We start from the raw sequence: 26,446 nt of genomic DNA, 5'->3' as shown, positions 1-26,446 counted from the left end.
CAACTCATGCTTTCCAGTTGGGTTGGAGTGGTTGTCCAACAGGGGAGCCCACATTTCCCTGTCGGCTTTGTGCCACACCCACCCCCTGATTCTCACATGCGCTATTTGGGTGCAGCAGCTACAGCTGGTACGCTCACCTTGCCTTGGCATTCCGTACTGTGCACTGGTTTGTGTCACAACTGAACCTGGCCCGACCCACATTCTGTTCTGGTGCTCAGTTTCACCAGCAGGTGACGGGAACTGGTTCAGTCTGATCTGTCCCTGACCTATGCCGAATGTATGCTGGTGGGTATCTTTCTTTGCCCTAGTCTGGGTTCTGTCCCATAATGGTTCTTGCGTTCATCTACAAGGACTGTGTCCTGACAGAGGAGTTGCCCAGGCTCCTCCATCAGAACCTTTTCCCTATGTCAGATCTTGCGTCTACTGGTGGGTCCATGGGCCAGCTCTCCTTGCTGGCTTTCAATCCATTCTTGTTCTTATTGTTGGATGTTGGGTTACTACTCCCATTGGAGAGCACAAAAACCAGGACAGGGGCAGGGGTGGCTAGATAGCAAGACATCTGCCAGTATGTGTGTGGGCTGGATAATAGGGCTGGTTGGGTTGAACTAGGTTTCAATGCCCATTGACATGTACAAGAACTAAATGGGATGTGGGACAGACTGAACAAGTCTGTGGCACATATTGGCATGCATGGGAATCAGGGTAGGGGCAGGCATGGTGGGAGTTATGGGCAGTTGCCCCAACTAGGCTGCAGCTCCCACTGGTTTACATGAGGGCCAAGTTTGAAGTGGGAAGGATTGGGCTGGATTGTAGCACCCATTGGTATGTGTGGAAGTCAGGACTAGAAACAGAACTGACCCAGCAATTGCAATGATCAGCATGTGCATAGGCTGATTGGGGCGATGGATGGTGCTGGACTCAGTACTGGAAAACACACACAAGAATCAGGTCTGGAATCACCTCAGACGAAGTTTCTTTGGGGATCCCTCCAACTGAACTGCTGATCTCAGAACCCCAACCATGAGGAGATTATGTCAGCCAATGGATTCTGAATAGATTTCATCATGCTTGGAATGGCAAGATTGGCAGCAATTCAGAACTGTTGAACTAACAAAACAGCTTGAGCAGGACCCTCGGAGTGTGCCTCACATTGGGGACCTGGGATGGGTGGAAGGCTAGGTGGGGATTCTCCTTTTGTTTCTCCCCTGACTCCAGATACAGGCAAGAAAGAATGATGATATTAGTGTGGAAGAAAAATAAAAATAAAATATAGGCAAATGGAAACTTAAAAGTAGTGGTGAGTTTTGTGGCATAGCAAGTTAAGCCATTCTTAGGGGACATTCACCTCCCCACCCCACGCGTCTCCTCCACTTCTGATCCAGCTTCCTGTTAATGCGTTTGGGGAACAGGAGATGATGGCTTGAGTATTTGAGGCCCTGTTACCACAAGGTAGACCAGAATGGAGTTCTTTGCTGCCGACTTCCATCTGGGCCAGACCTAACTGTGGTGGCCTTTGGGGAATAAACCAGCAGATGGAAGGTGTCTGTGTCTTTGTGTTTCTGCTTTTTAATTAAGCAATCAATTTTTAAAATGAGTAAATGAGTTTCTCTTTAGAAAAGGTGTTGGTTAATTTTGTGTGTTATCCTCTGACGATCCATAGGAAAAGTCATTAGTTCTCTATAACTAACTGCTTCAATCTTTTTTTCTGGGAAAGGATTCTTATCTCTCTTTTTCATTTATTTTCACAATCTGAAATTCAATTTTAAAGAGAAGGTGCTAATCCAGTCACAATAATTTGGAAGTTAACAGAATTTTACATCATCAAGAATTACAAACATAAAGTTCAGGAATTCATGGTGGAATAAAGTACATAATTATATTTCTTTTTGTTAATGATTGAAGTTAAAAACTATGTTGATAATTGATTTTCTGAGATGAGATATACTAAGCAGTTTACAACTCTGTTTTAAGAAGTGATAAAATACTAAAGGAAATTAATTTCTCACCATTTATGTGTCGTTGTCAGTGAATTCTCCTCTGTCTCTTGGTCAATTTTAGCTGAAAATACAAAGTAAAATGGGTTGGGTAAGATCAATAATTAATCACTATACCATCTCAAACAAAACATAATTTTTACTAATTTAATACTGGATTGCACTTTAAATTCATTTGTGACATAAATTTATATTTAAGATGATATTTTATCTAAGTTGATATTGATATTGATATTGATGTTACATAAACCTTTGAAATTCTAATTTCTTTAAATCAGTCATTATCAACTTGAGAAAACATTCATTTCATATTTACATTAATTATATCAGGATTTAAACACCCAAACTTAGTAGGAAAACAGTCCCTCAAATAAAAGGTTCAAACATCAAGTAATAAAACCAAACCACAATGACATGTGGACTCTCTTCATCATCATAATTGTGACCTCGTTTCAACAGTGCTCACTGTACCAAATCACAAGGGAATAGATATTCTATGTTCTGGGAGTGAAGATATGACAATACCCCATTTTTTGCTGTCATTTTTTATAAAACATCAATAAAGAATGGTTTTGACATACACCTAAACATCAAATTTAGAAAAGAGATTAAGTCATAATTACAAATTGCTTAAAGCACAGAGAAGAGGAGTCATTGTGATGCATTAGGTTAAATTTAGGACATCCATGTCCCACATACCCACACTGCAAGTCTAAACCAATTTCCTAATAAAAGCACTTGGGAAATAGCAGACCATGTCCCCAATATTTTTTTTTCTGCCATACACACATGGGAGACCAGGAAAGAGTTCCTCATGTCTGAAATCAGCTTGGCCCAGACTGGTTAATGAATCAGATAGAACACTTGTGTCTCTCTCTCTTCCCCTCTCAAACATCCCACCTTTGTTGTCATCATATCTTCCAAATAAATAGATCTTAATACACACATACAAGGACCCCATCATGAAAAATAAGCATGTCGATGCCTTTTCAAAATTTTTCTTAATAACCAAGCATTCCAGGAATTTATACATTGCCCCACATCTCCACTCCACACACCTCTACACATATATATTCAACATACAAGTGTCAACAGTACTCCTACTGCACTTAACACTAATGTTTTCAGTCCTTTCTATTAGATTCTGAAGTGTTAATTCTGATCTGTTAAGCTGATTCATGACATTAAGTCTCTGAACTTTAGACAAAAAGCCAAAAATTAAAAAAATCAACTTAAAAATTTAGGAGACTTGTGAAAGAACAGACCATTTGGAGAGATCAGAAGATAAAGTTAAACAGGGCAAATTGATTATAAAAATTAGAACTACGCATGAAATAAAACCCATGGTCTCTTGGGAATTGTTACAGTGTTTCTATTACTACTTAAAACGTAATACTACAGCTTGGGCTGGTTAATGTTTTACAACTTCGAGACAGTGTTTTTTCGAAGGTCTGTACAGTATCTGCAGAGTCGTAACCGAGTGTCATGCTGCCACACTGCCAGGATTGTCAGAATCTCACAGGGCTCAGTTGAGCTGGCGGCAGATTTCTTTTTCTGTCCTTTCCCTCTGTGTACTTTAGATTGTTTACATAAACTTACAGGTCATATTAAAAAATAGCATCAATGTTCCATGATTTTACTTTGAAAAGGTTCCAGCAGGAACATATTGTCTTGTAAAAATCTGCTCTGGGCTGCCTGACATAAAAAATGATTTGCTTCCAGAAACAATTCTAGAACCACATAAAGTTTGTTTAAGGAAAAATAACAAAGCACCGTGATGCATACCATTTTCAGAAAGGATATTTTTCCAATTGCCTTTGCATGACTTTTTATCCCTCTTTGTAAAATACAGAGATTAAGACTGAGATTGGAATAAAGAATTTCTGGACTACTTGAGAAGACTCAAGCAAATGAATTATGGAAAAACACACTAGACTGAGATGCCAGAGATCTGCATTCTGCCACTAAACTTAGCTATGTGACCGCAGGCAAACAGATTAAACTGTTAACATACACAAGATATTTAGCATTGTGCCTTCAGTAATCAGCAGGGACTTAATACGTAAAAGCCTTTTAAAATTTTGGAATAGAAGATCTTAAAATTCCTAAAGGGACAGAATACAATATGATGTCTAAGTGAGTAAGTCAACTGCTGTTTTATCATCTCAACATCATATGTAGATAAAGAAAACTCAGTGCTATTTTAGACAACAAAAGCCCCTATGTTGTGGTGAGTGGAATAAAGTGAATTTCACTTGTTCATACGGATTCTCTTTCATGTACTCCAAAACAGATTTGGCTTCCTTTCTGGATGAAGGATGACCAAAAACAAAACACTTTAATGTGGCTGAAGACTGACTATCACCAAAGGAATAAGACATAAAAAACAGAGCCTCTCTCCAACCTAATGCCGTATTGCAATCATGAAGCAAAACTGGACCAGCAGTGAATACTTGAAAGTGTTCTATTATCCACTCTTTCTACACGTTTCTGAAGCTAGCAATATTTGTGTATTCAAATGTAATCAGCCTTGATAAACAATCAAATGAAAGATCAAAGAATGTGCATTAGGTTTATATTTCAACTCCTGATGCACAGTCAACAATCCAAGCAACTAAGATATTATTTTGTATGGAGATCTTAGGAAAAACTTCCTGAAACGTTGAGGAGCACAATTCACTTTCCAAAATATTGATGGCATAAAAGCACCAACATCTTGCTGCCATAATTCTTTCAAATATACTGAGGATGATAACTTCATAATAAATGAAGAATGTGCTTGCTTTAGGTCCTTAGACCTATCAAAATAAATCTGGATTGGAATAAAATAACAAAAATTCTGAAATTTATATAGAGAATACAGAAGCTCATACATGCGATGCCCCAAATCTTAAAGTAACTGAAACATTTCAGTTTGAGGATCGACTGTGCCAGGCTGCACATTCTTAGATGTGCAAACTTCTAATCTTTTTTTTTATTACATTGCATTATGTGACACACTTTTATAGGCACTGGGATTCTCCCCACCCTTCCCCAAGCCCTCCCCCCAATGGTGGATTCCTCCACCTTGTTGCATTACCATAGTTCAAATTCAGTTGAGATTCTTTCATTGGAGGTATTTACCAAGCATGAAGTCCAGCATCTTATTGTCCTGGTAAGTTCAATGGTTTCTTAGTGAGACCATCTCTGGTCTGAAGGTAGAGCCGGCAGAGTATCATCCCAATCAATTGAAAGCCCCAACATAATATTTACAATAATTTACAGCATTATGGTATTAATTCACATGGTATTGATTAACCAATATGTTAATAGGAAAATGTAGGTTCTCAACCACATCCTGTGACTTCTTCATAGACATTTCAATTTTGGTTTATATTCAACCGGGTTATATACACCTTAAAATGGCTATAGATTATTATAGCAAACTTCTAATCTTAATCTTTGCTGAGGATGATGTAAAAAATGATAATTTTTTAAATAAAGCACAAATATCTTATTGTTAATAATGCTATTTCCTAATTGTATTTCTCAGAAATATAAAAATCAATTTCAGTTTAATTTTGTCAGCACAGTTTGTGAAGGCTATTAAAAGTATAACCTGTCTTCAATATGCTTCATTAAAATAAACTATGCTAAATTAACGTATAAGAGACATAAAATACCTCAATTTTATACTTGAAGTAAAATTCCCTCATTCCTAAAAGTTTTACAGATTATTATTACTATTATTATTGGATATAGCAAATCATGAAATGGCAAACTTCTAGTTCTCCATAGTCAAATAAGCATAATAAAGTTTAAGAAAAAATATTTTTAAAACACAGGTAAGCCCAAGGCTTATTTTATAAGGATCTTAGAATTTTCATCAGATGCCCTGGGTTGTCTACTGCCAGGGGATCCTTGTGTACCTCCAGCAGAGGTGTTTCTGAAAAGCTTAAAGTGCACTGTTGTTCGAAAGTATCCAGAACTCAGGTCTCCAGGATCACCTGCTCTTTGCCCACCTCATTCCAGGAGAGATATACCTCTTTTGCAAGCTGTCATTCCCACTACATTTTTCCTTTCCTAGTCAATCCAGGAAAAGTGTCTTGGGGATAGAACATGAGATGCAGAGTGTGGAAAATGTGAGTTTGAATTCTTATTCTGTCAAAACTTTATGGCTCATTTTAATCAGTTTTGCGAACCACATTTCTTCATTATAAAGAGAGTGATGAGGGGCCACAGCGGTGGCTTAACTGGCTAAATTCTCCTCCCTCTGATAGCAGCATTCCATATAGACCCCATAGCATATTCCAACTCCTCCACTTCCAATCCAACTTTCTGCTTATGGCCTGGGAAAGCAGTAAAGGATGCCCAAGTCCTTGGAACCCTGCACCAAGAACCTGGAAGAGGTTCTTGGCTTCCAACTTCAGATCAGCTCATTTCCAGTGATTGTGGCCATTTAAGGAGTGAACCAGCAGATGCAAAACCTTCTCTCTCCATCTCTTCTGTTTATAAATCTGCCTTTCAAATAAAATAATTAACTCTGTTTTTAAAAAGTGATATATAAATCTCCTAGGGCATAGTAACATTCTTGCTGTCCTCATTTCCACATAATAAGTACTACAAAAGAGCATGAGTTGATTCCCCTAATGGCAATAAGGGCCATAGCCAGGAGCCAGGAGCTCCTTCTGGGTATACCACATAGAGGCTTACACAGCTTTCCCAGAAGTATTAGCAGGATGTTGAACTGGACTGAAATTGGTGCCCATATAGGATGCAAGTGCTGTAGACTATAGCTTTACCCACTACGCCAAAGTCCTGGATCCAAGATGGAAATGTTTCACATCTAAAATGTAAAAGTCTTACACTAAAGGACTATCGTACATCTTTTTGGATCTAAATTCAGAGTTCAGATGTAGAGTTAAATATTGCTTTTCATAAATAAAGGGAATTCTTTATACACACATAGAGAAATTATGGATCAAAACATAATTCTAAAATACTCTTAATAGTTCTATTTTTTCTTTTTACGTATTATGTATCAGTAGTTGTCTTACAATTAAAATGTTGATGTTTGAGATCCAGTGGCAAGAAAATATTTTCAGATTCAGTTGTCCTAAAGACGAAATTAGCAGTGGAATAGAGTGAAGATCAAGACAACAAAATTAAGTAATTAATTCTCCACTCACATTGGACAACACGTTTGGAAAATGGGCAAGGAAACAGTGGTATGCACTGATAAGAGAATAACAGCAACTCTCATTTAAATAGACCAGATACTGTTGAGAGAAATAGGTGTTACAGAAGTTTATCTGCCAATAGTACAAGGGGGAGCAAGGGCCTTGTGCAATAGCTCAGTGGCTAAATCTTCGCCTTGCATGTGCCAACAATCCATATAGGTGTCAGTTTGTGTCCCAGCTGCTCCACTTCCCATCCAGCTCCCTGCTTGTGGCCTGGGAAAACAATGAGTGATGGCCCAAAGCTTTGGAACCCTGCACCTGCATGGGAGACCAGAGTAAGCTCTGGAACCCTGCACCTGCGTGGGAGACCAGAGTAAGCTCCTGGCTTCAGATCTGCTGTATTACCTTTTCTCTAAATCTGCTTTTCCAATAAAAATAAATAATACATATTGTAAAAGAATTATAGTAAAATTAAAAAGGGAGGAGCAAATCAGGGCTTACATTTGAATATATGTCTACGATTTTGATCATGATTACTGCCCTTTGCCTCCTAAATATAAAGTGTGAGGAATCTTCCATTTAAAGCAGAAAAACAATCCCAAGGGTAGGAGGAATACATCCTGAAAGAAACACGGGTCATATTAGGAGGAAACTTTCATTTGGTATTCTCATTCCCATCTATTTATTTATTTTAGTTTTAAGGCATAATATGACCTTTTGGGTCCAATTCTGTTGAAGAGACCATTGGCCCAGATGGTCCTTTTCTACTGCATAGGCAACTGCTTAAAAACAGCAGTGCATGGCTCTGTTTATGCACTTTGGCATTCAGCGATGTCTTTTGCAACAACACTAATACTTCCTCCTCAAAAATCTCTGCCTCCACACACTTTCTTGTGGTTGCTGTCCTACTAAGTTACCATTTTGACCCCGTGATTAGTGTCTGTAGTCACTGTCTGGCTCCAGACTCCTTTGCAATGTGAAATATTTCGGTTGAACTTGTTCCAAATGACTCTTGGGAGAGGCACGGCATAGACGCCCTTTCTGCTCTCCAGCCTTCATAAGGGAATACCACATACTCCCAGGTAATTGGAGACAGAGTTGCATTTGAGTAATATCAGATGGAAGGCAATGCAGAACCCTTTCATCTGCTCGTCTAGGCCCTAAATCTTTTTGCTATTTTTCCTTTTATTTAAAGTGTTAACTAGTTTTTGTTTATAATTAGCTATGAATGTGCATTTCAGTTGCTTTTAAGTTCAGCCAGTATGGGTTATTTTTTAGACAGCTGCAGTGCCTTTCTTCTGAGTCATTTAAAGTTGTCATTTAACTACAGATATATTGCTTGCGTTTTACATTTTTGAGACACCCTTTTGTATATGTAGGTAGTCTATGCAGGACACACATGGTATCGTTACAGAGTATCTTTCCTTAGGCAGGAAAAGAAATAGCCACATCCCAATTCATTTCACTTTTTTATGCTGCACATGTCCTTGGAACACTCCTGAGACGGATAAAAGCTAGTATCTATACAGTATGGATAAATTACAAAATTATGGCTTTGCAGTGGTAAAGACTGTACAACTATCTTTTAGTTAGTATTAAGGGTTAGTGCAAATCTCTGTACACACACACACATACACACAATTTGTGTTCCCAGAAACATATTAGCATATTCATATAACTGTTTGTTTTAAAGAAACTTCAGGAAATATCTACAAAATAGAAAATGAAACATACTTCCAAAATTTGATGTATGTGGCTTCTGGAAAAATCTAAAATACAAGAAGACCATGTAAACCTAGCCTGGTAAACTTACTGAATTGGTCAAATAAGAAATTTCCTCTTAAATTTTCATGTTAAATCTAAAGCAGAAAATATCAGGCAATATATGGTATGAATGTATGGGTTTCACATCCTGCAGAAGTACAGTGTAAACTGCTTTTTCAACTAGATAATTGACAATACTACCTATACATTATACCCAAAAACTTACAGGTTAACCAATTCTCTTATGGATTTTTGCTAAGGCACTGTAAAAAAACAATTAGGGCTAATTTTTCTTTAATTGTTAATTTTTTAAAAATTATTAATATAAATTATTAATATAAATTATTAACATAAAGAGAATATCACATATTTCATAAATACAATTCCTAAAAGATAACTATATGCCCCACCATTCCTTTTTCACTCCTTTAATCTTTCCTTTCTTTTTTTTTTACCTTTTCCTTTAATTTTTGAAATAGCATACTTTACCTTTACAATCTGTGGCTTAATGCCATATTGACCATAACACTTCAAAAGTATAAAGTAGAAAGATCATTGTTCCTTAGTAATTTGCAGAAAATCATTTTCCTTTATCAAGAATTCCAATTCTATTGAAGAAGAAAAATCAAGCATACCCAATTAAAATACCTAGCTGAACATACAGAAAAGTCTCTATGTGCCTTTAAGCATATAAATATGCATGTTTTCAATCTTAGCATTCAATCTGAAATGCAATTACCAACAACTAATAACTCGTGGTTTCAAGAAGAATAAAATATAATTCAATTGAAATAAAAATCTAGAAATCAAAAAATTTTCTAATGTTTTCTTTTCTTCCTTTTCTTACTTGCAAAAGCAGTGACAGAAGGTAAGGGAATTCCAATCCTAGGAAAGTCATATAACTCAACATTACAATATCTCAATCAACATCATAAACTATTTATTTGGGGCTTAAGTATAGATCAATATTAAGTATAGATAAATATTATGTCATTTTTTTCAAGACAAGTAATCATACATAAAGATGTTAAAACAATGGTTAAATGAAAATGTTAATATAGGTTACATGGATTTTACTCTTATAATTCTTTACATACAATATAATACACTACAAAAAACCAAAACAACAAAAAATATGCTACAATTTCTAATTTTTTATAATCAGGAATTTATTGCTTAACAGGCTTGCCTGATACATTGGCAATTAATATGTAGGATTTAAATAATATACAGAATTTAAATTAATGCATAGTATTTAAATTTACTCAATCTGATTCTAAAGTGATACTAAAAAGTTAGTATGAATACAGTTAAACACTCACAGCCTGATGAAGAAGTCAAAAGGAAATGATAGAAGCCAAACATTTAAGTTGAAATTAAGTGATAATAAGCATTATTCAGCTAGACAGAGGAGTAGAGGCTGGGAAGATTATCCAATAAAGAAGAGGAAGAAAGGTGCCAGACCACATCATGGTCCGTGATATCAAGAAGGGAGAGATAAAGGAGATGAGATGGGAAGCAAAATGGACTATGAGTGACAAAAGCTTGTGCCCTCAGGTAGCTCCAGCCCCTTGTGGTATGACATAATATTACGCAAAGCAAAGGAGACTAAAATGCATTCAGGCTAACCTAATGGAAAGAGATTTCATGTCTGGACTTGGCTGACAAATGCCAAACTTGCCCTTCTGCTGCAGTCAACTACAAACTGAATAACATATACGGAACAGTTTTCATAGAATAGACAACAGGAAGCTCAGGACTCTGATTCCCATCGTTCAGTTTTCCTTGACTTTTATCATAGTCACCTAGGGAAGAATCTAAAGAAGCCACACTGTGTTCTGAGATAAGGAATAACCTAGAATACAGGAAACCTGAAGCAGCTGAAAGTACAGGCACAGAGTGCAGTGACATTGCACAACTCCAAGTGAGGAGCCACCAAAAACCGTACCTTAGCAATTCCCAGAGCTCTCACAGGGAGAATGAAGAGCCAGAGTGGAGAGCTAGTATTGACTGCGTGAGATATGAAATAATCATTGGAAAATCCAGTTGAGGGAATAATAAGCAGAACTGAAATATATCACTGATGTCAAGGGTACTGACTAACCCACGTCAAGTTTAAAATTGGGCATGGTTACAATCCTAATTCTTTCAATTGCTTACCTTAACAAAGTCAAAAACTTGTTTTGAGAATGCACACAAGTCACACAGCAACAAAACATTCACATTGTCTTGTGCAAAAACTACCAGATCAAAAACCAAATTTAGTGTCCTGTTGTAATGAACTAGAAAATTGGATATGAATGCAATCAATTTCTATAAGACAAAAGAGACACATTTGAAAGTAATGAATTAAGTAACAAGTAAGGATATTAATATAAAGAGCTTTCATAATGACTGCATTACTGAACAAAACCATGAATATAATGCAGGCCAAAATGAAGATATACAACTAACCCCATAAAGGGAGTACAGATAAAAATACATAATTTTAAGTGAAAAATTCACTGCAGAAGTATAAATAACATATCATTAGACATTTCAGAAGATAATACTGAACTTCAAGGCAAAAAATTGCTTTATTCCAATTGAAGCATATACAAGGAAAAATGGAAAATAAAAAGAACCTTAATGATCTGTGACCAAAAAAAGCCATGTAGCATGAATATAACTTGGGAGCCAGAAGAGCAGAAACAAAAATAAATGAAGAAATAATGACTAAATGTTTGCCAAATTTGAGGAAAAGTATAAACTTCTAGGTTCAATAGTTTAATTAGCCTAAAGTAAGATAAATACACAAATATACATACATGCCAATCAACACTATAATCAAAAATTTTAAAGGTACAGTGAAAATAAAAATTTTTATTGAAAAACCAGAGGTGGCATTTAGAGTGTAGCAAACACATTTTGTAACAAGAGGCAAACATCAAAATACCAAATATTCTTTCACAGTTAAAAGCATGGCCCTCCAACAATATCTGCCTCACAATTTCCAGAACTTGCAGATAGATGGTTATGTCAAGAAGCTTGTGGAAAATGGAATAGAAGCGTTGGCAATGTGGTATAGCAAGTTAAACCTCCACCCGCAACATCATATCCTCAATCCAGAGTGCTGATTTAAGTAGAAGCTATTCTATTTCTGAGGTAGCTTCCTATCAACATCCATGGGAATGCACAACATGAAACCCCTGCCTGCCGGCTCCTGTCTGCTCCATCCCTGGTGGCTGCAGCCATTTGGGGAGTGAGCCACAATGTGGAAGCCATTTCAGCAGTGAGCCAAAATGCAGAAGATTCTCTTTTTCTCTTCCCCTTTCTCCCTCTGTCATCTACTCCCTCTCTTCTCTGGAATTCTGTCTTTTAAATAAATTAATCTTTAAAAATGGAAAGAATGTATGTTTGGTAGGTTTAATTGTAAAAGTTTTTAAAATCTAAACACACAAAGGTTTGCCACCTAGTTCACGTATCAAAGAAGGCCTTTGATAAAATCCAATATCACTTCATGCTAAAAACTCAAAGCAAGATATGCACAGAAGGAACACTATAAAACACAATCAAATACATCAAAAAACCAAATGCCACCATCATACTGAATGAGGAAAGATTATAAGCTTTCCACCTAAAATTAGCATTGAGAAGAGAATGTCTGTTCTTACCACTGTTGTTGTACCTGGTACTAAAGTCCTTGCTAGAGCTATTAGGAGGAAATAGAAATTAAAGGAATTCAAGTCAAAATGAGGATTTAAATTATCCCTGTGTGCAGATTACATGATTTTACACATAGGAGAAGCAAAGACTCAACCAAGAGACTTCTGGAATTCATAAGAGTGTTGGCAGGGTAAGCAGACTATAAAGTTAATCAACATAAGTGGGTGTCCCAAGTATGCATGAACAATTCCACAGCTGAGAAACAACTTAGAAGTATAGTGGAGAAGAACCTTAAGCACCTTGAAAAGAAATAAACCTAACTAAAGATATGGAATACCCCTATAATGAAAAATATAAAACATTGAGAAAAGAAATAGAAGACATCAAAAGATGGAGAAATTTGCAAGGTTCCTGGATCAGAACGACCAACATCATCAAAATGCTCATATTACCAAAAGTAATACACAGACTCAATGTGATCCCAATGAAAATCTCAACAACATTCTTCTCAGAACTGGAAAAGAAGATACAAAAATTCTCCTGAAAAAATGCTGGAAAAATAAGAGACCATGAATAGTCAAAGCTTTCTTGAAGAATAGAGTCAACCTGAATGACTCACAGTTCCAGACCTCAGGACACAATACAGGACAATGGTCATCAAAACAGTCTGGTATTTTACAGAAACAGAGAAGATCAATGGAACAGAACAGAAACACCAGCAGGGAGCCCACACATGAATAGAGAACTAATCTTAGACAAGAAAACTGAAAACAATCCAGGGAAAAAGCCTGGTCTCTTCAACAAATGCGACATGCAAAATCCCCACCTATTACCTTATGCAAAAACCAGCTCTAAATGGATCAAGGACCTAAATCTGCACCCAGAAACCATCAAATCATAAGAGAAAAACCTAAGAACCACTGTATAACATATAGGCATTGGTAAAGACTTCTTAGGGAAGTCACCAAAAGCACAGGCAGTCAAAGACAAATAAACAAATAGCACTACATCAAACTAAGAAGCTTCTGTACAGCAAAGGAAATGATCAGCAAAACAAGGAATGGGAGAACATCTTTGTACGCTACACAACAGTTAGGGAACTAATATCCAGGATTTACAAAGAAACTCAGTGACAGCAAAGCAAATAATGCTATGAAGAAATGGGAGAAGGAAATGAACAGACATTTTTCAAAATAAAAAATCCAAATGGCTAATAGACATACAAAAAAAGTGCTCAAGCTCCCCAGCTGTCAGGGAAATAGAAATAAAAATCACATTGAGGTTCCACCTAATTCCAGTGAGTTGGCTGAAACTCAGAAATGTTGGGAGAAATGTACCTTACCCCACTGTTGGTGGGAATGTAGGCTGGTACAACTGCTATGGAAGTCAGTATTGAGAGTCTTTAGACAACTGAAAACTGATCTCCTGCATGACACAGCGATTCCACTCCTGGGAATATATCCAAAGGAAATGAAATCTGCATATGAAAAAGGAATCTGCAACACTGTATTTATAGCAGCACAAACTACAGTAACAAAGACAGGAAAACAACACAGATACCCATCAAAAGAAGAGTGAATAAAGAAACAATGGTACATCTACTCTATGAAATTAAAAAAAAAATGAAATTCTACCATGTGCAACAAATGCTACCAACTGCAGACCATTTTGCTCAGTGAAATATATCAATCCCCAAAGGACAAATATCATATGTTCTTTCTGACATAAGGCAACCTCTATGCAAGATATATATATGAAACATGTATATGCATAAATTCTCATAAATGAATTATATCATGCATAGTAGCATTCTGGGAATAAGATATGTTGCAATATGTACCTCTACTGAAAAAAATGAATACTCTCAAAGAAACGATGAAATATAACTTGATAATATGACTTGATTTTCTAACATTGCCTATGCCTACAATGCCATGATACACTTAAATAGCAGTGTTGGCCATGCGACTGTAGCTCAGAGACTACACTATTGTAATAATATGTGGGAAAACAGTCTTTTGCGAGGGAAGTAGAGAGAGGAATGGGAGTGGAAGGGAGGAGCCCCTAAACTTACAAAACCGTATCATGGAAAATATTTTTAAAAAGCATAAAAAAATCAGATAAATTACACTTCAGAACAAGAAATGTCACCAGTAAAAACAAGAACATTATATAGTTACAAAGGAACTTGAAGGAGTAAGAAGATACAATAATTCCATGCATGTACACAATCACAAAATTTCAAAGTACTTGAGGCTAAAACTATCAAAGCTAAAAGAGACAAAACTGCCCAACTGACAAACTGAGAGGAGAAATACTCAGTAATTATTGATAGTGTTAAATCCATTTATCTCATTGAATGAGAGGTCAATTAAACAATTTATCAGGAACAAGAGAGAGGATTCAAACATTATCAAAGCTATGGGGAGTTTCATAGGAAGTACCAAGTTCTTTCGTAGCTGTGGAATGAGCTGGAAGGGATAGATACTGGAGGTAGAGCTGTGGCTAGAGATGTTATTGTGATATTGTAGAGGGAGAAGGCACAAATGGGAAGTAGAAAGACGCGTGTGACAGACAACCCGGGGAAAGAATTTTTCTAAGGCTACAGTCAAGAATGCTTCTGAAGTTTTGTCTTGTGAAGTAGCTGGAAATGACAAAGGCTTCAGATAGATAGATAGATAGATGGAAAGATTTATTTATTTATTTATTTATTTATTTATTTATTTATTTATTTGAAAGTCAGATACACAAAGAGTAGGAGTGACAGGAAGGGAGATCTTCCATCCACTGATTTACTCCCCAAGCATCCACAATAACCAGAGCTGAGCTGATCCAAAGCCAGGAGCCAGAAGCTTCTTCTGGGTCTCTCACACCAGTGCAGGGTCCCAAGGCTTTGGGCCATCCTCAACTGTTTTCCCAGGCCACAAGCAGGGAGCTGGATGGGAAGCGGGGTCACCAGGACACAAACCAGTGCCTATACGGGATACTGGTGTGTGTAAGACAAGATTTTAGCCACTACCGTACTGTGCTAAGCAATGAGAAAGGCTTTAAAAGCAAATATTTTCCTGGATATTTGTGCCAACAAAGCCTAAAACAACTGTTTAATTAAACAATAAGAACAATTATGTATGTCTTTCTTTGAACATATAAGAATAAAACGTTGACTTTATGCATATTCAATATACGTAAACAACATGAGGAGTATAATATATTCTTGTATATAAACATAAGCACAAATCGCTTATGAAGGAGAAATAAGAAATATTGGGTTAAAAATATTTATTAATTCTCTGTTCTCTTTATCCTGAAAACAGAGAGCTAATCACTCATGCTACACTCTCTCCAATCCCAGAATTGAAGTGGCATATAAGAATTATACACCAAATTGTCCTCAAGTAGCAAGTGTCACTCTATCAGATCTGGCATATGAAATTAGACTAGTTACCATCACTATTCAATGATTTCTCCTGTAGACTTTCAAATATTTCATTAAGTTTTTGTTTATCTACAATAGAGAGAGGGATAGTAGCACCTAAGCATTCAGTTGTGTTGCTTGTCTTCACAGTAGAGATAGAAAGTCAGACACATCTAACATGGGCATCTAATATTAACTGTTATATCCCTAATGGTATTTGAAATTCTGGTACAACAACACAATTTGATCAATATTCAGTCTCACAGTGGGACCTATTCAATTACATAGGCCATAAAAAAAGGGAAGTTTAGAGTCAATCATAAAACATGGCAAGCTAATAATATTGGATTTTTTGCAGGTTTTTGAAAATTTTTAGCTAGTTTTTTGTTTTTAAAATTTTTGTTTTTAATCAGTTTTTAAACAGATTCAATGTGATCTGTGGATTAAATTCTAAGAATCTAATGATACTCTCTTTTTCCCTCTCTCTTTCCCTATCATTCTTTTTCTCCCTTTCTTAAAAGTTTTTGAGACAACCTATTCCAAATTTACAGTATAATAAGCCGGTTTAACACCTCACCAAATAGAAATACACTGTGGAGACAGATGTTTGGACCACTGATTAAGATGCCAGGTGCCTGTATCCTGTATTGGAATGCCCGGGTTCTGTTTCATATTGTGCTCCCAATTTCAGTTTCCTGCTAAAGTGTCCCACTGCGTGGCAGCAGGTCCCTGTGGGCACCTAAGCAGCAGCTCTCGACTATCGTCCTGCTTTGGCCTGGTCAAGCTTGAAGCCTTAGCTGTTGCAGGCAAGAAGGATGAAGAAATCTGTCTCTCTCTGCCTTTCCAGTAAAATAAATAAATAAAAGGAAATATTTGGCTATTTGACACAGCCCACATGTTTTTAAAATATATGCATCATAATCATCAATCTCATATTTTAATAATCATGATTCGAGCATAATTGAATCTTTTCAAGATAATGGCAGATTTTATAAGATTAGTGATAATTGTACTATGATAGAATGACAGTGACAAAGCATAAGAGAAGTTACCATAATAAAAGAAATCATTTGGGGCTGGCTTTGGTCAGTACAATGAAATTAGAATGGTGTACATGGGTAGAAATCTACAGATCTTAGAAATCATCAGGTGAGAAGGTGGCATCATTAGTGAGTGGGTAAAACTGCCACTTGCAACATCAGCATCCTGTGTGGGAGGCAGGTCAAGTCCCTGCTATTCCACTTCTGATCCAAATCCGTGATAATGATCTGGGGAAGCAGCTTGGGCACCTGCACCCACATGGGAGACCTGGAAGAAGCCCCGACTCCTGCCTTCCAACTGGCCCCGTTCATGCCACTGTGGCCTTTTAGAAAGTGAACCAGTGAATGGAAGATCTCTCTCTCTCTCTGCTTTCCAAATAAATAAATAAATAAATAAATAAATAAATAAATAAATCTTTAGAAATGTATAAAAATAAACGATTATGTGAGGGAGGGAAGGCTGGTGGGCACACATGGAAAGAGGAGGTATTGAGAATAAAGAGAACAGAGCTTTAGACAGTTTCACATTCAGGAATGTACCACACAACCATGTGTTGTGAAAAATATACACATTTACTTATTACAATTTTTCTCATCTAAAAAGTTGTTGTATAATAAAGGCTGATTAATAGGGATGCAAGCAAATAGAGGCTAATTATTAGGGATGCATGCAAACACATTTACTGTATTTTTACAATGAAATGTGAATGGTTTTCATAAAGTTGATGAAAAATGTATAATGAGGGAAGTATATGTGGATTTCCAAACATTTCTGCATCAGAATGACTTAACCTTTCAATCACATTTTGCATAACCTTCTTGAAGTATCCTAATGCCATAAAATCTTTATGAAAAATATGCATATGCTACACTATGGTACACACCATTGACGGAGAAAACCAGAAAGATTTCATTTTGAAAAATACCATGGACTAAGTATCAAATAAGTTTCACAACAAAACACATAAAAATTTGGATTAAAATAAAATTGAATGCATGACTGATTTGGATAGAAAAAAAGGAAAATTCTCTGAGGTAATAAGAACAAACAGAAGCAGGATTCCAAAGAGGTGTCAGCCAACAGTGTGCTGAAGGACTCATTACACCCAGTGACCTAGAACATTGGCTTGAAAGGCCACATGGGAATATTTTGGGTAGGTTTAAAGTTCTCCAAAGTGCTCAAAGAAACACCTTGAAATTACATAGTCAACATCATCTCCCCTAACTCAGGCTTGAAATGTACCCATCTCACAGGTGACAAGGATAACGCTCTCACACAAGAATCACAGCAAAGATTTTACATAGCCCTTGGCTGCTAATGCCTCCTGATGATTTACCAAGATAAACACAAAGAGAAACTGGGAAACATAAATTAACTTGCAAGAAAAATTCAATGTGAAACAAAATCAGAAATGGTATCCAAGTAGTGATGGCATTGCTACAAGAAAGGGGAAGAATCAGAGAGCTGCATTCACCTAAAGAAATTTGCTTTAAACCTAGAATTTCATTAGAGTGTCTCTCAAAATCAGGGTCATATGAAGATATCTGCACACCAAGTAAAAAGTCAATTAACAATCTAGAGCTCAAACCGACTCCGTGCGTATTCATGTGTTATTTGTCCAGGGGCAAGAGCAGGAAGCTAGAACCTAAGCAGAGCACCCGGGACTTGAATCAGTGCACTGTAACAGACTGATTGCTAGATGTACCACAATCCTAGTCTTCAAAGCTAGAGTTTATAAACTCAGAAATTATTGTATAAATAATTTACAAATAAATTAATTTAATAATTAAATGCAACTCATCCACAGAGAAAAACGAGGTTTCTTTTTTTTTTAAAGAGTTATTTATTTTATTACAAAGTCAGATATACAGAGAGGAGGAGAGACAGAGAAGAAGATCTTCCGTCCGATAGTTCACTCCCCAAGTGAGCCGCAACAGGCCGGTGCGTGCCGATCCGAAGCCGGGAACCTGGAACCTCTTCTGGGTCTCCCATGCTGGTGCAGGGTCCTAAGGCTTTGGGCTGTCCTCGACTGCTTTCCCAGGCCACAAGCAGGGAGCTGGATGGGAAGTGGAGCTGCCAGGATTAGAACTGGCGCCCATATGGGATCCCGCGGCGTTCAAGGCGAGGACTTTAGCTGCTAGGCCACGCCGCCAGGCCCAAAAACGAGGTTTCGAAAATATATATCTAACAAGCAAATGGCAAATCTTACTAAGATTGTAAAACTTTGCACCTGGTGGAGTAGTCTAGCAGCTAACGTCCTCACCTTACATGTGCTGGCACCCCATATGGGTGCTGGTTCTAATACCTGCGGCCCCACTTGCCATGCAGCTCCCTGCTTGTGACCTGGGAAAGCAGTCAAAGACGGCCCAGAGCCTTGGGATCCTGCACAGGTGTTGGGAGACCTGGAAGAGGCTCCTGGCTTCGGATCAACTCAGTAGCAGCCATTGCACCCACTTGGGGAGTGAGCCAGTGAATGGACAATCTTTCCAATAAAAATTTAAAAACTAAATAAATCCTTTTTTAAAAGATCGTAAAATTTTTAGGAAGATATTAAAACAAAAGAAAATAAATACCAGTCTTTTTCTGGTTCGTAGACAGTTTTGTTATCATGAAGATTTCATTTCTCTTCACTCTGATCTATAGGTTACTTAATATAATCCTAATAGAGCACTTTGGTGGGACTTAACAACAACTATATTCTTATTTTATATATAAGAATAAACTGCCAACAAGAAACAAAATACTACTGAAGAAGGAGGAAGGTATTTTTTTCAGCTATTAAAACTATTAGATGACAATAGAAAATAAGACAGTAATGAATTACACTTTCTCCAGCTATTTAACACCTAAGCAATTGTAAAGAGAAAACCCAAGAAAACATAAAGACCTGTATGACAAGCTTTCCCATGATAGAAGCATTATTCAATTCTAGCAAACATGGATCATTCATTACACAATAGTGAAGTAAGATACTATGCCAAATGATAGAAAATTAAATTCATGTTTCAAACCATGGGAAAAATCAATTTTAGAGAAATCAAATGATTAAACGGAAACTGGAAAGTATAAAATTTTTCTAAGAAATGACAATGACTTTATAAATTTGTAGCAAAAAAGAGATTTTTAAAATAAAGCAAAAGTATATACCCTGGGTGTAATGACTGATCAGTATCACTACACAGAGATTAAGACAAATCCTTCTGCTAAGGACCAGTTAGCAAAGAAAGGTGAACACATACTCTCTGAAGTGGGAGAGGTATATACAACATTTCAGCAGTTAGCGTTTTCATAATATTCTACAAATTATTCTTAATGCTTAGGTAAAAAAAAAAAAACAGATAATCCAAAAAAGTGCAAAAAAGCATTTAATAGGAGAAACAAGTGTTGAGATACAAAAACGTACTACTTTTCAGAAATAAATTGGAAAATACAAGTGAAAATTTAGTGTAACAGCATTTTAAACAGTGAGTTAGATTAGAAATATTAAGAACCAAGTGTTGGCAAGGATTTGATACAAATGGAGTAAAACAAATTGAAGTTAATCAAATTTGAAAACAATTTGTACCCCAAAGGTTGGATGTTCAAAGACCCTGTATCATAGTAAACCCACTCCTAGGCTTGCACCAGAGAAAGAAAGTTAGCACAACACACTGGGCCCAAACGTTCATGTCAACATTTTCCATAATAAGTTTAAAAAAGGAAGAAACAATACAATACTGTGTTGTATCACAGTCCTGCAGTGGAATAAAAATTAATGAGGTATGCCAATATTTGTAATTATCATGGAAGAATTACAAAAACAATATTCAGTGGAGAGAAAAACCAGTGACAGAAAAGAATGTCTATATGGCCACTTATACAAAGCGCATAAAGTCACAAAACTAAACAAATTGGTTGTAATTCATAACTTTACAAAAATGTAAAGATGTATCTTAGAAATGCTAATCACAAAGCTGAACAAAGTGACACACATATAAGTTTAGGGAAAGGTAGACAGAAGGGTTGAGGTATTAATTATGATCTACTTAGGTGTCTGTGGTAGCTCATTGCATGACCATTCCTTAAATCTCATTTAGATTGAAACATATGCATGTAATCTATAGACTGTGTATCTATATCTGTATCTATATATCTATATCTATATAGATATAGATGTATATATTCCCAAGTGAGCTTTAACATGGTGGCCCTAAAGCTTCTTACTTCACCTCTCACACTGTACGTAAAGGAGTTTTCTCCTCCCGTGTAAAGATACATATTTTTCATTTTGTTGGGTTTTATTTTCTTGTTTGTTTTTGGTGACTGAGGTACCCCCAGAAAAGAGTAAACACGCTCTATTATGTCTCTAAGTGCAATAATGAGATGATGTATTTATAAAGAAAATTCACATGTGAGATAAATTTTAAGGCATGATAACGAGTAAAACATTGCTTAAAGACAATTTTGATTGCTTCTCAATTTTAAGTGGTCAATGAAAAGGTATAATAAAATTCAACTTTTTCATGTAGAAGAATCTCCTGAAGGAACTTTAAAATGTTTATGGAAAATGGAATAAAGCTTACTTTAGTGTAGAAATTTTTGAGAGGACAGGCATTTAGCACAACAGTAATGGTTCAAGTACTTAGATGCCTGTCACCCACACAGGAGATCCAAATGGAGTCCTGAGGTTCTGGCTGCAGTCTGGCCCACTTCCAACTGTTCTAAGTATTCAGAGTTCATATCACAGGAAAGAGGACATTTTTTTTAAAGAAGTATTTCCTTAAAAATTTTAAATCCATGCATGTAAGAGGTCTCAAAACTGTCATAAAAATGTATTATGAAGAAATTATGCATGACTTCCAAAACTTTTACAAAATATAAACTTAACTTTTATTTTTGCTTCTTCATGAACACTTTGAAATGTGCTGTGTTATATTTTCAGGAAAACAAGCAAAAGCTACATCAAACATGCTCATCCTGAAAAATGAACACTGCTTATAGAGTTCCTTGCATACATTTTCTGATAGAAGATCCTCATCTCCGTTTATGGCCACAGGTAATATTCACTGCTTTCACCATCTCTTCATTCTCAAGTATAGAATTACCAATTCTGCAGGTTGCATATTTAAGAGTTCAGGTTTCAGTATACTTTTAATTACAAGCATGTGATTACAGATTTATGCATTTTCATCTTGATTCTATTTCTATGTCTCAGGCATGATTTACTCTGCTTTGTTTAGGAAAGAAATGTTTGCAGAAAGAGGGGCAAAAGGGACGCAGAACAAGGTCCGTGATAAATCTCATTAGCCATTTTTTATCTATAAAGCCATTGTATAGACTTCATATCATTTCATAGCATGTAGAAAAATTCTTATCAGCCCCATTTAAAAAAAGATTGCCATACATTTGTCTGTCATGCATGTATAAAAAAATTTTTGGTTTAAGTTATTAAATGGACACATCAATTTAAAAGAGTCTAAAAGTCAGTAAATGCCAACAGAACAGAACCAGACTTCTATTTGCTTCATAGGGAAATGACATCAAAAGATGCCTAAATAAAAGTAATGTGCCATATCTCAGATCTTTCAAAGCTCAGAAAAACATACACATATATATTTATATGCACATTTTTCTAAAGCACACATAAATTTAAAAGAGAAAAGAAAGTGCAAGCTACGCTCAGTGAGAAATGTTGGCAAAGTATGCGATTCCCTACTGATCTCATTACCTCATCTATTCTTATCTTCTGTTTTCTGTTATGCTTTTTAAGATGGTACAAAACAGACTGGACTGCAACACCCTTGGTTACAGTGCAAGTTGGGACTGAGAATGGAGCCAGCCCAGTGATTGCAACCACCAACTGATTGTGGCGATGGACTGTGCCAGACCCGGTGCTTGCTGGAACATGCGGGAATCTGATCTGGGAATACCTCTAAGTCTCTTTGATGATCTCCCCAATCAAACTGCTGGACTCAGAGCCCTGGCTAGGAGAGGACGGAGGACGGAACAGGTCAATCAACCACCTCAGCTAAACGTTGGGCAGCAAAATACTGGGCAAATGAAGACTCCATGATGGACTGTGACAATCAGTGGCTTCTTCAATGACCTAATCGAGTTGGGAGGGATGTGACTGGCAGCGATCCATAACTGGAAGACTTTTAAGACCACCTGAGCAAGTATCTCAGCATGCCCCACATCTGGGACCTTGGGCGGGTGGGAGACTGGGTGGGGATTCTCCCTCAATATCCCCCTTCACCTCAGATACATAAATAATAAAAATATATATTAAAAAAATTCACGAAAAATAGTAAATAAATTCTCCACAACCAACTGGAAATTAAGAAATAATTTCTTTATCATGTATCACAGACAAAAAATCATCACATATGTTGCTGTAAATGACAGGTATTTCCATTAACTATTGTTGATCATGTATATATCAGATACAGTTGTCCAGAAAGCAGCTTTAACATGACTGCTGAGTTCTGTCATTCTACTTCCTAATCAATGACATTGGCACATTCTACTTCCTAATCAATGACATTGGGACAACCTATAACAAGCCACAGCCGGTGCAGCTTCACCAGCCTTGGGAGCGCAGCGTGGCCTGTCTCACGCTATGGCAGCCTCCAAGAGAATTCCTGAAACAGAAGCTTCCCAGACCATGGCATGACACACATCTGACCTGCAGAGGAAATTCAACATGCCAAAGCTGAAATGTTTCAGTAGTGAATGCTGTGACACAATTTCAAATTGCAAGGATTTCAATTGGTGGGACTTTCAATTGATGTTTTTCGTCTTTCTAAAGTACTTCTTTAGCATCTTTGGAAATTGTTCCTTCTTGTTTATCTCAGAGCAATGTAGGAGGAATCAACAAAAACAGTGCTAAATATCTTGAGTTGTTTATGTCTCCTGTATACCAAATTAGGAATACTGGAAAAATATAAAGTTATTTTGTGATTTGGGTCCAATATTTTGACAAGCCAAATAAGTATCAGAAAGAACAGAGGCTACAGCCATAGTTAAAACTTAGAAACAAATTTAATTTTTTACAACAAAGTAAAAAAAAAAAAACCTTTAATTTCTTTATAAATTCGAGCTATTTTAACTGGTATCTGTCATATTTAGTATCATGCAAAAAATACTACTATTCACAAAACATTTTGATTAGTTTATTGCTAAACTCACAACCATGTGACTCAAGAGTAAGCTAAGCCTAGTTTTCTATAATATGAAAAAACACCTTTTAAATACATGTTCATTTTAAAGCACTCTATTCTAACTTTGTGCTGAAACAGAAGGAGAAAAGAGCATCTCTTCAGAGTTTACCTTGAATGATAAACTGCTCCATGTTTTCTTTGAAAGGCTGCATGTGCTCTGCTGAGGAGACCTGGTACACCTTGCCCGCTTCCACCTCACAGGCTGCAATGAGAGGAGGACATTGCTGAATGAAAAACAGCTCTAATGGCCCAACCCTATCACCCATACCAGAAAATCCTGCTAACCTCTCTAGTTGACCTATGTTTAATCGATATTTTGGAAGCAACCAACTTCTTACATAAGAAATGTATTATCAAAGTTTTGTTTTATAGGAACTTAAAAAGTGAATCATCGTTATCTATAATCCCAGCTCCATTATGTCCTAATGAGTACTAGAAGACAACCTTTAACCTCTAAACCTCAGCCTCTGCATCTTTGAAATGGGTACTATACTGGGGAGTCTACCTCACAGTATAGTTACAAGCATTTATGTGTCAACAGATGTGGAGTGTTAGAATATTGGCTGATACACAGTAAAGCAATATGTAACTACTTTGTACTATTACGATCAACTGAATTAAAATACTATTTTATCCCTAATTAAGTTCTGAATTTATTAAAAGTAACAACAAACAATAGTGATAATATTGTTAAGTGAATGATAGTTAGGGAGAAAATACTACATACAACATCTATTTTTACCTATTGATTAACTTAATCATAAATATAATTTGGTAAGATAGGTATTGCACATTTTTTTCAGACAAGGAAGTTGAGACTCACATAGGCATTAATTCTATCAAGAACTATTGATAAAAAGTAACTGATTCATAAATGAAATTCTGATCTGACCTCAAAGCTGGCGCTCTTTCTATAGCTGTGGCATCAAACATGTTTTTAGTCTACAGATACAGCTCATGGGCAGATGGATTGCAATGATAGGTTTCTTTTGGTGCAATTTTTTTTATTCTCATGCATAAGTTTTTCATAATGTTCTCTCCATGAACTTTGGGAAGAAACTTCCCCTGCCTGAATCTCAAAAAAGTTTTTTGCAATAAACAAAGCAAAATGAAACCCTTAGCTTTTAATTCCATTTTCTACAAAATTTTGGATGTGCCTCGTGCCTCTCAGAAAATTTCCAAAGAAATGATTTCTGTTAGGATGAGAGTAAGAAATCTAAGCCAGAAAGGAAGTAATTCAAAAATTTAAAATATATTTAAAAATAAAATTCTAACTAAGGAAAACATCATCACTAAATGTCTAAAGGAAGTTGCCAATTCTCCAAGGAGACTGACTTCACTCTAGCATTTTGTTTCTCTTCTAAAACTGTATCTTCCTTTTTTAGCTTCTAGGCCATTCACTATTTTGATACAGGAAGGTACAGGAAGGCTGATGTTAGCACACATTCTTCCCTATCAAATTACAGAAAGCATTCAAGTGTAGAAATCTATGATCAATGGAGGCACAACCAGGATTCTCATGCTTTTCACTAGACATCTCTCAGATCTTAGATGCCAGCGACTGTCTAGTAAATATCACCAGCCCAGTTATCTGATGGCTCTGGACTCATTCATTAATCATCCATTGATACCAAATACACAATATTCGCCATACAAAATTCATCATAGTCCTTTATAAATTTGATACTTCATTTCCCACCCATATTGGTAATATTAACACCTAACTATAAACAACTAATAGCTTAAGTCAAAACAGGCAAGTTATTCTCAACTCTGTTTTTCTTTAGTCCAACTCTCTCTTTTCTCTCAAATTATAATTCTCTTAGTTTTTAAACTCCTAAACACCTTTTTTCACTCCTAAATATCTCTTAAGTTAGTCTTCTCATCTCTTTTCCTTCTCTAACCTGATACATATATCCTGATCATCACTAATCCAGTCACTATAACACCACTTACCTGGGCTACCTATCTCTCATCCTCCACATGTCTGAATTATGCTGAATTTTGAAGCCACCCAGAAAAGATAACACTTATAACCTGAAACCATTAAAGACCACTGCCTTTCCTGCTGCAGTCTGAAGAGGGAAACCATTTCAAAGCCAAATCTATGAAATGTAGACAGTCCCTGAGAACTGATACTTAGAACTATGATTTTTTAAAAAATGCTTATAAAATCTCAAAACTGTATGCACTCAGTATAACATGAACTTTGAATTTTGATCTTTTCCC

General features: G+C 36.3%; 1 protein-coding gene across 1 annotated transcript in view; it reads right to left on the bottom strand.

The window, feature by feature from the left end:
- The window catches only part of FMN2 (formin 2), a 293,706-nt gene that overhangs the window by 62,264 nt on the left and 204,996 nt on the right, over nucleotides 1-26,446 (bottom strand). Inside the window, exons 15-16 of the mRNA XM_058669764.1 lie at nucleotides 24,327-24,419; nucleotides 2,007-2,058 (exon numbers count right to left, since the gene is read on the bottom strand). Of these exons, the coding sequence (XP_058525747.1) occupies nucleotides 2,007-2,058; nucleotides 24,327-24,419 (145 nt within the window). The remainder of the gene's footprint in view (nucleotides 1-2,006; nucleotides 2,059-24,326; nucleotides 24,420-26,446) is intronic.

The sequence above is a fragment of the Ochotona princeps genome, chromosome 10, assembly GCF_030435755.1.
Source record: "Ochotona princeps isolate mOchPri1 chromosome 10, mOchPri1.hap1, whole genome shotgun sequence".
In the NCBI taxonomy this organism is placed as follows: Eukaryota; Metazoa; Chordata; class Mammalia; order Lagomorpha; family Ochotonidae; genus Ochotona; species Ochotona princeps.
This window is presented reverse-complemented; position numbering and strand designations above follow the sequence as displayed.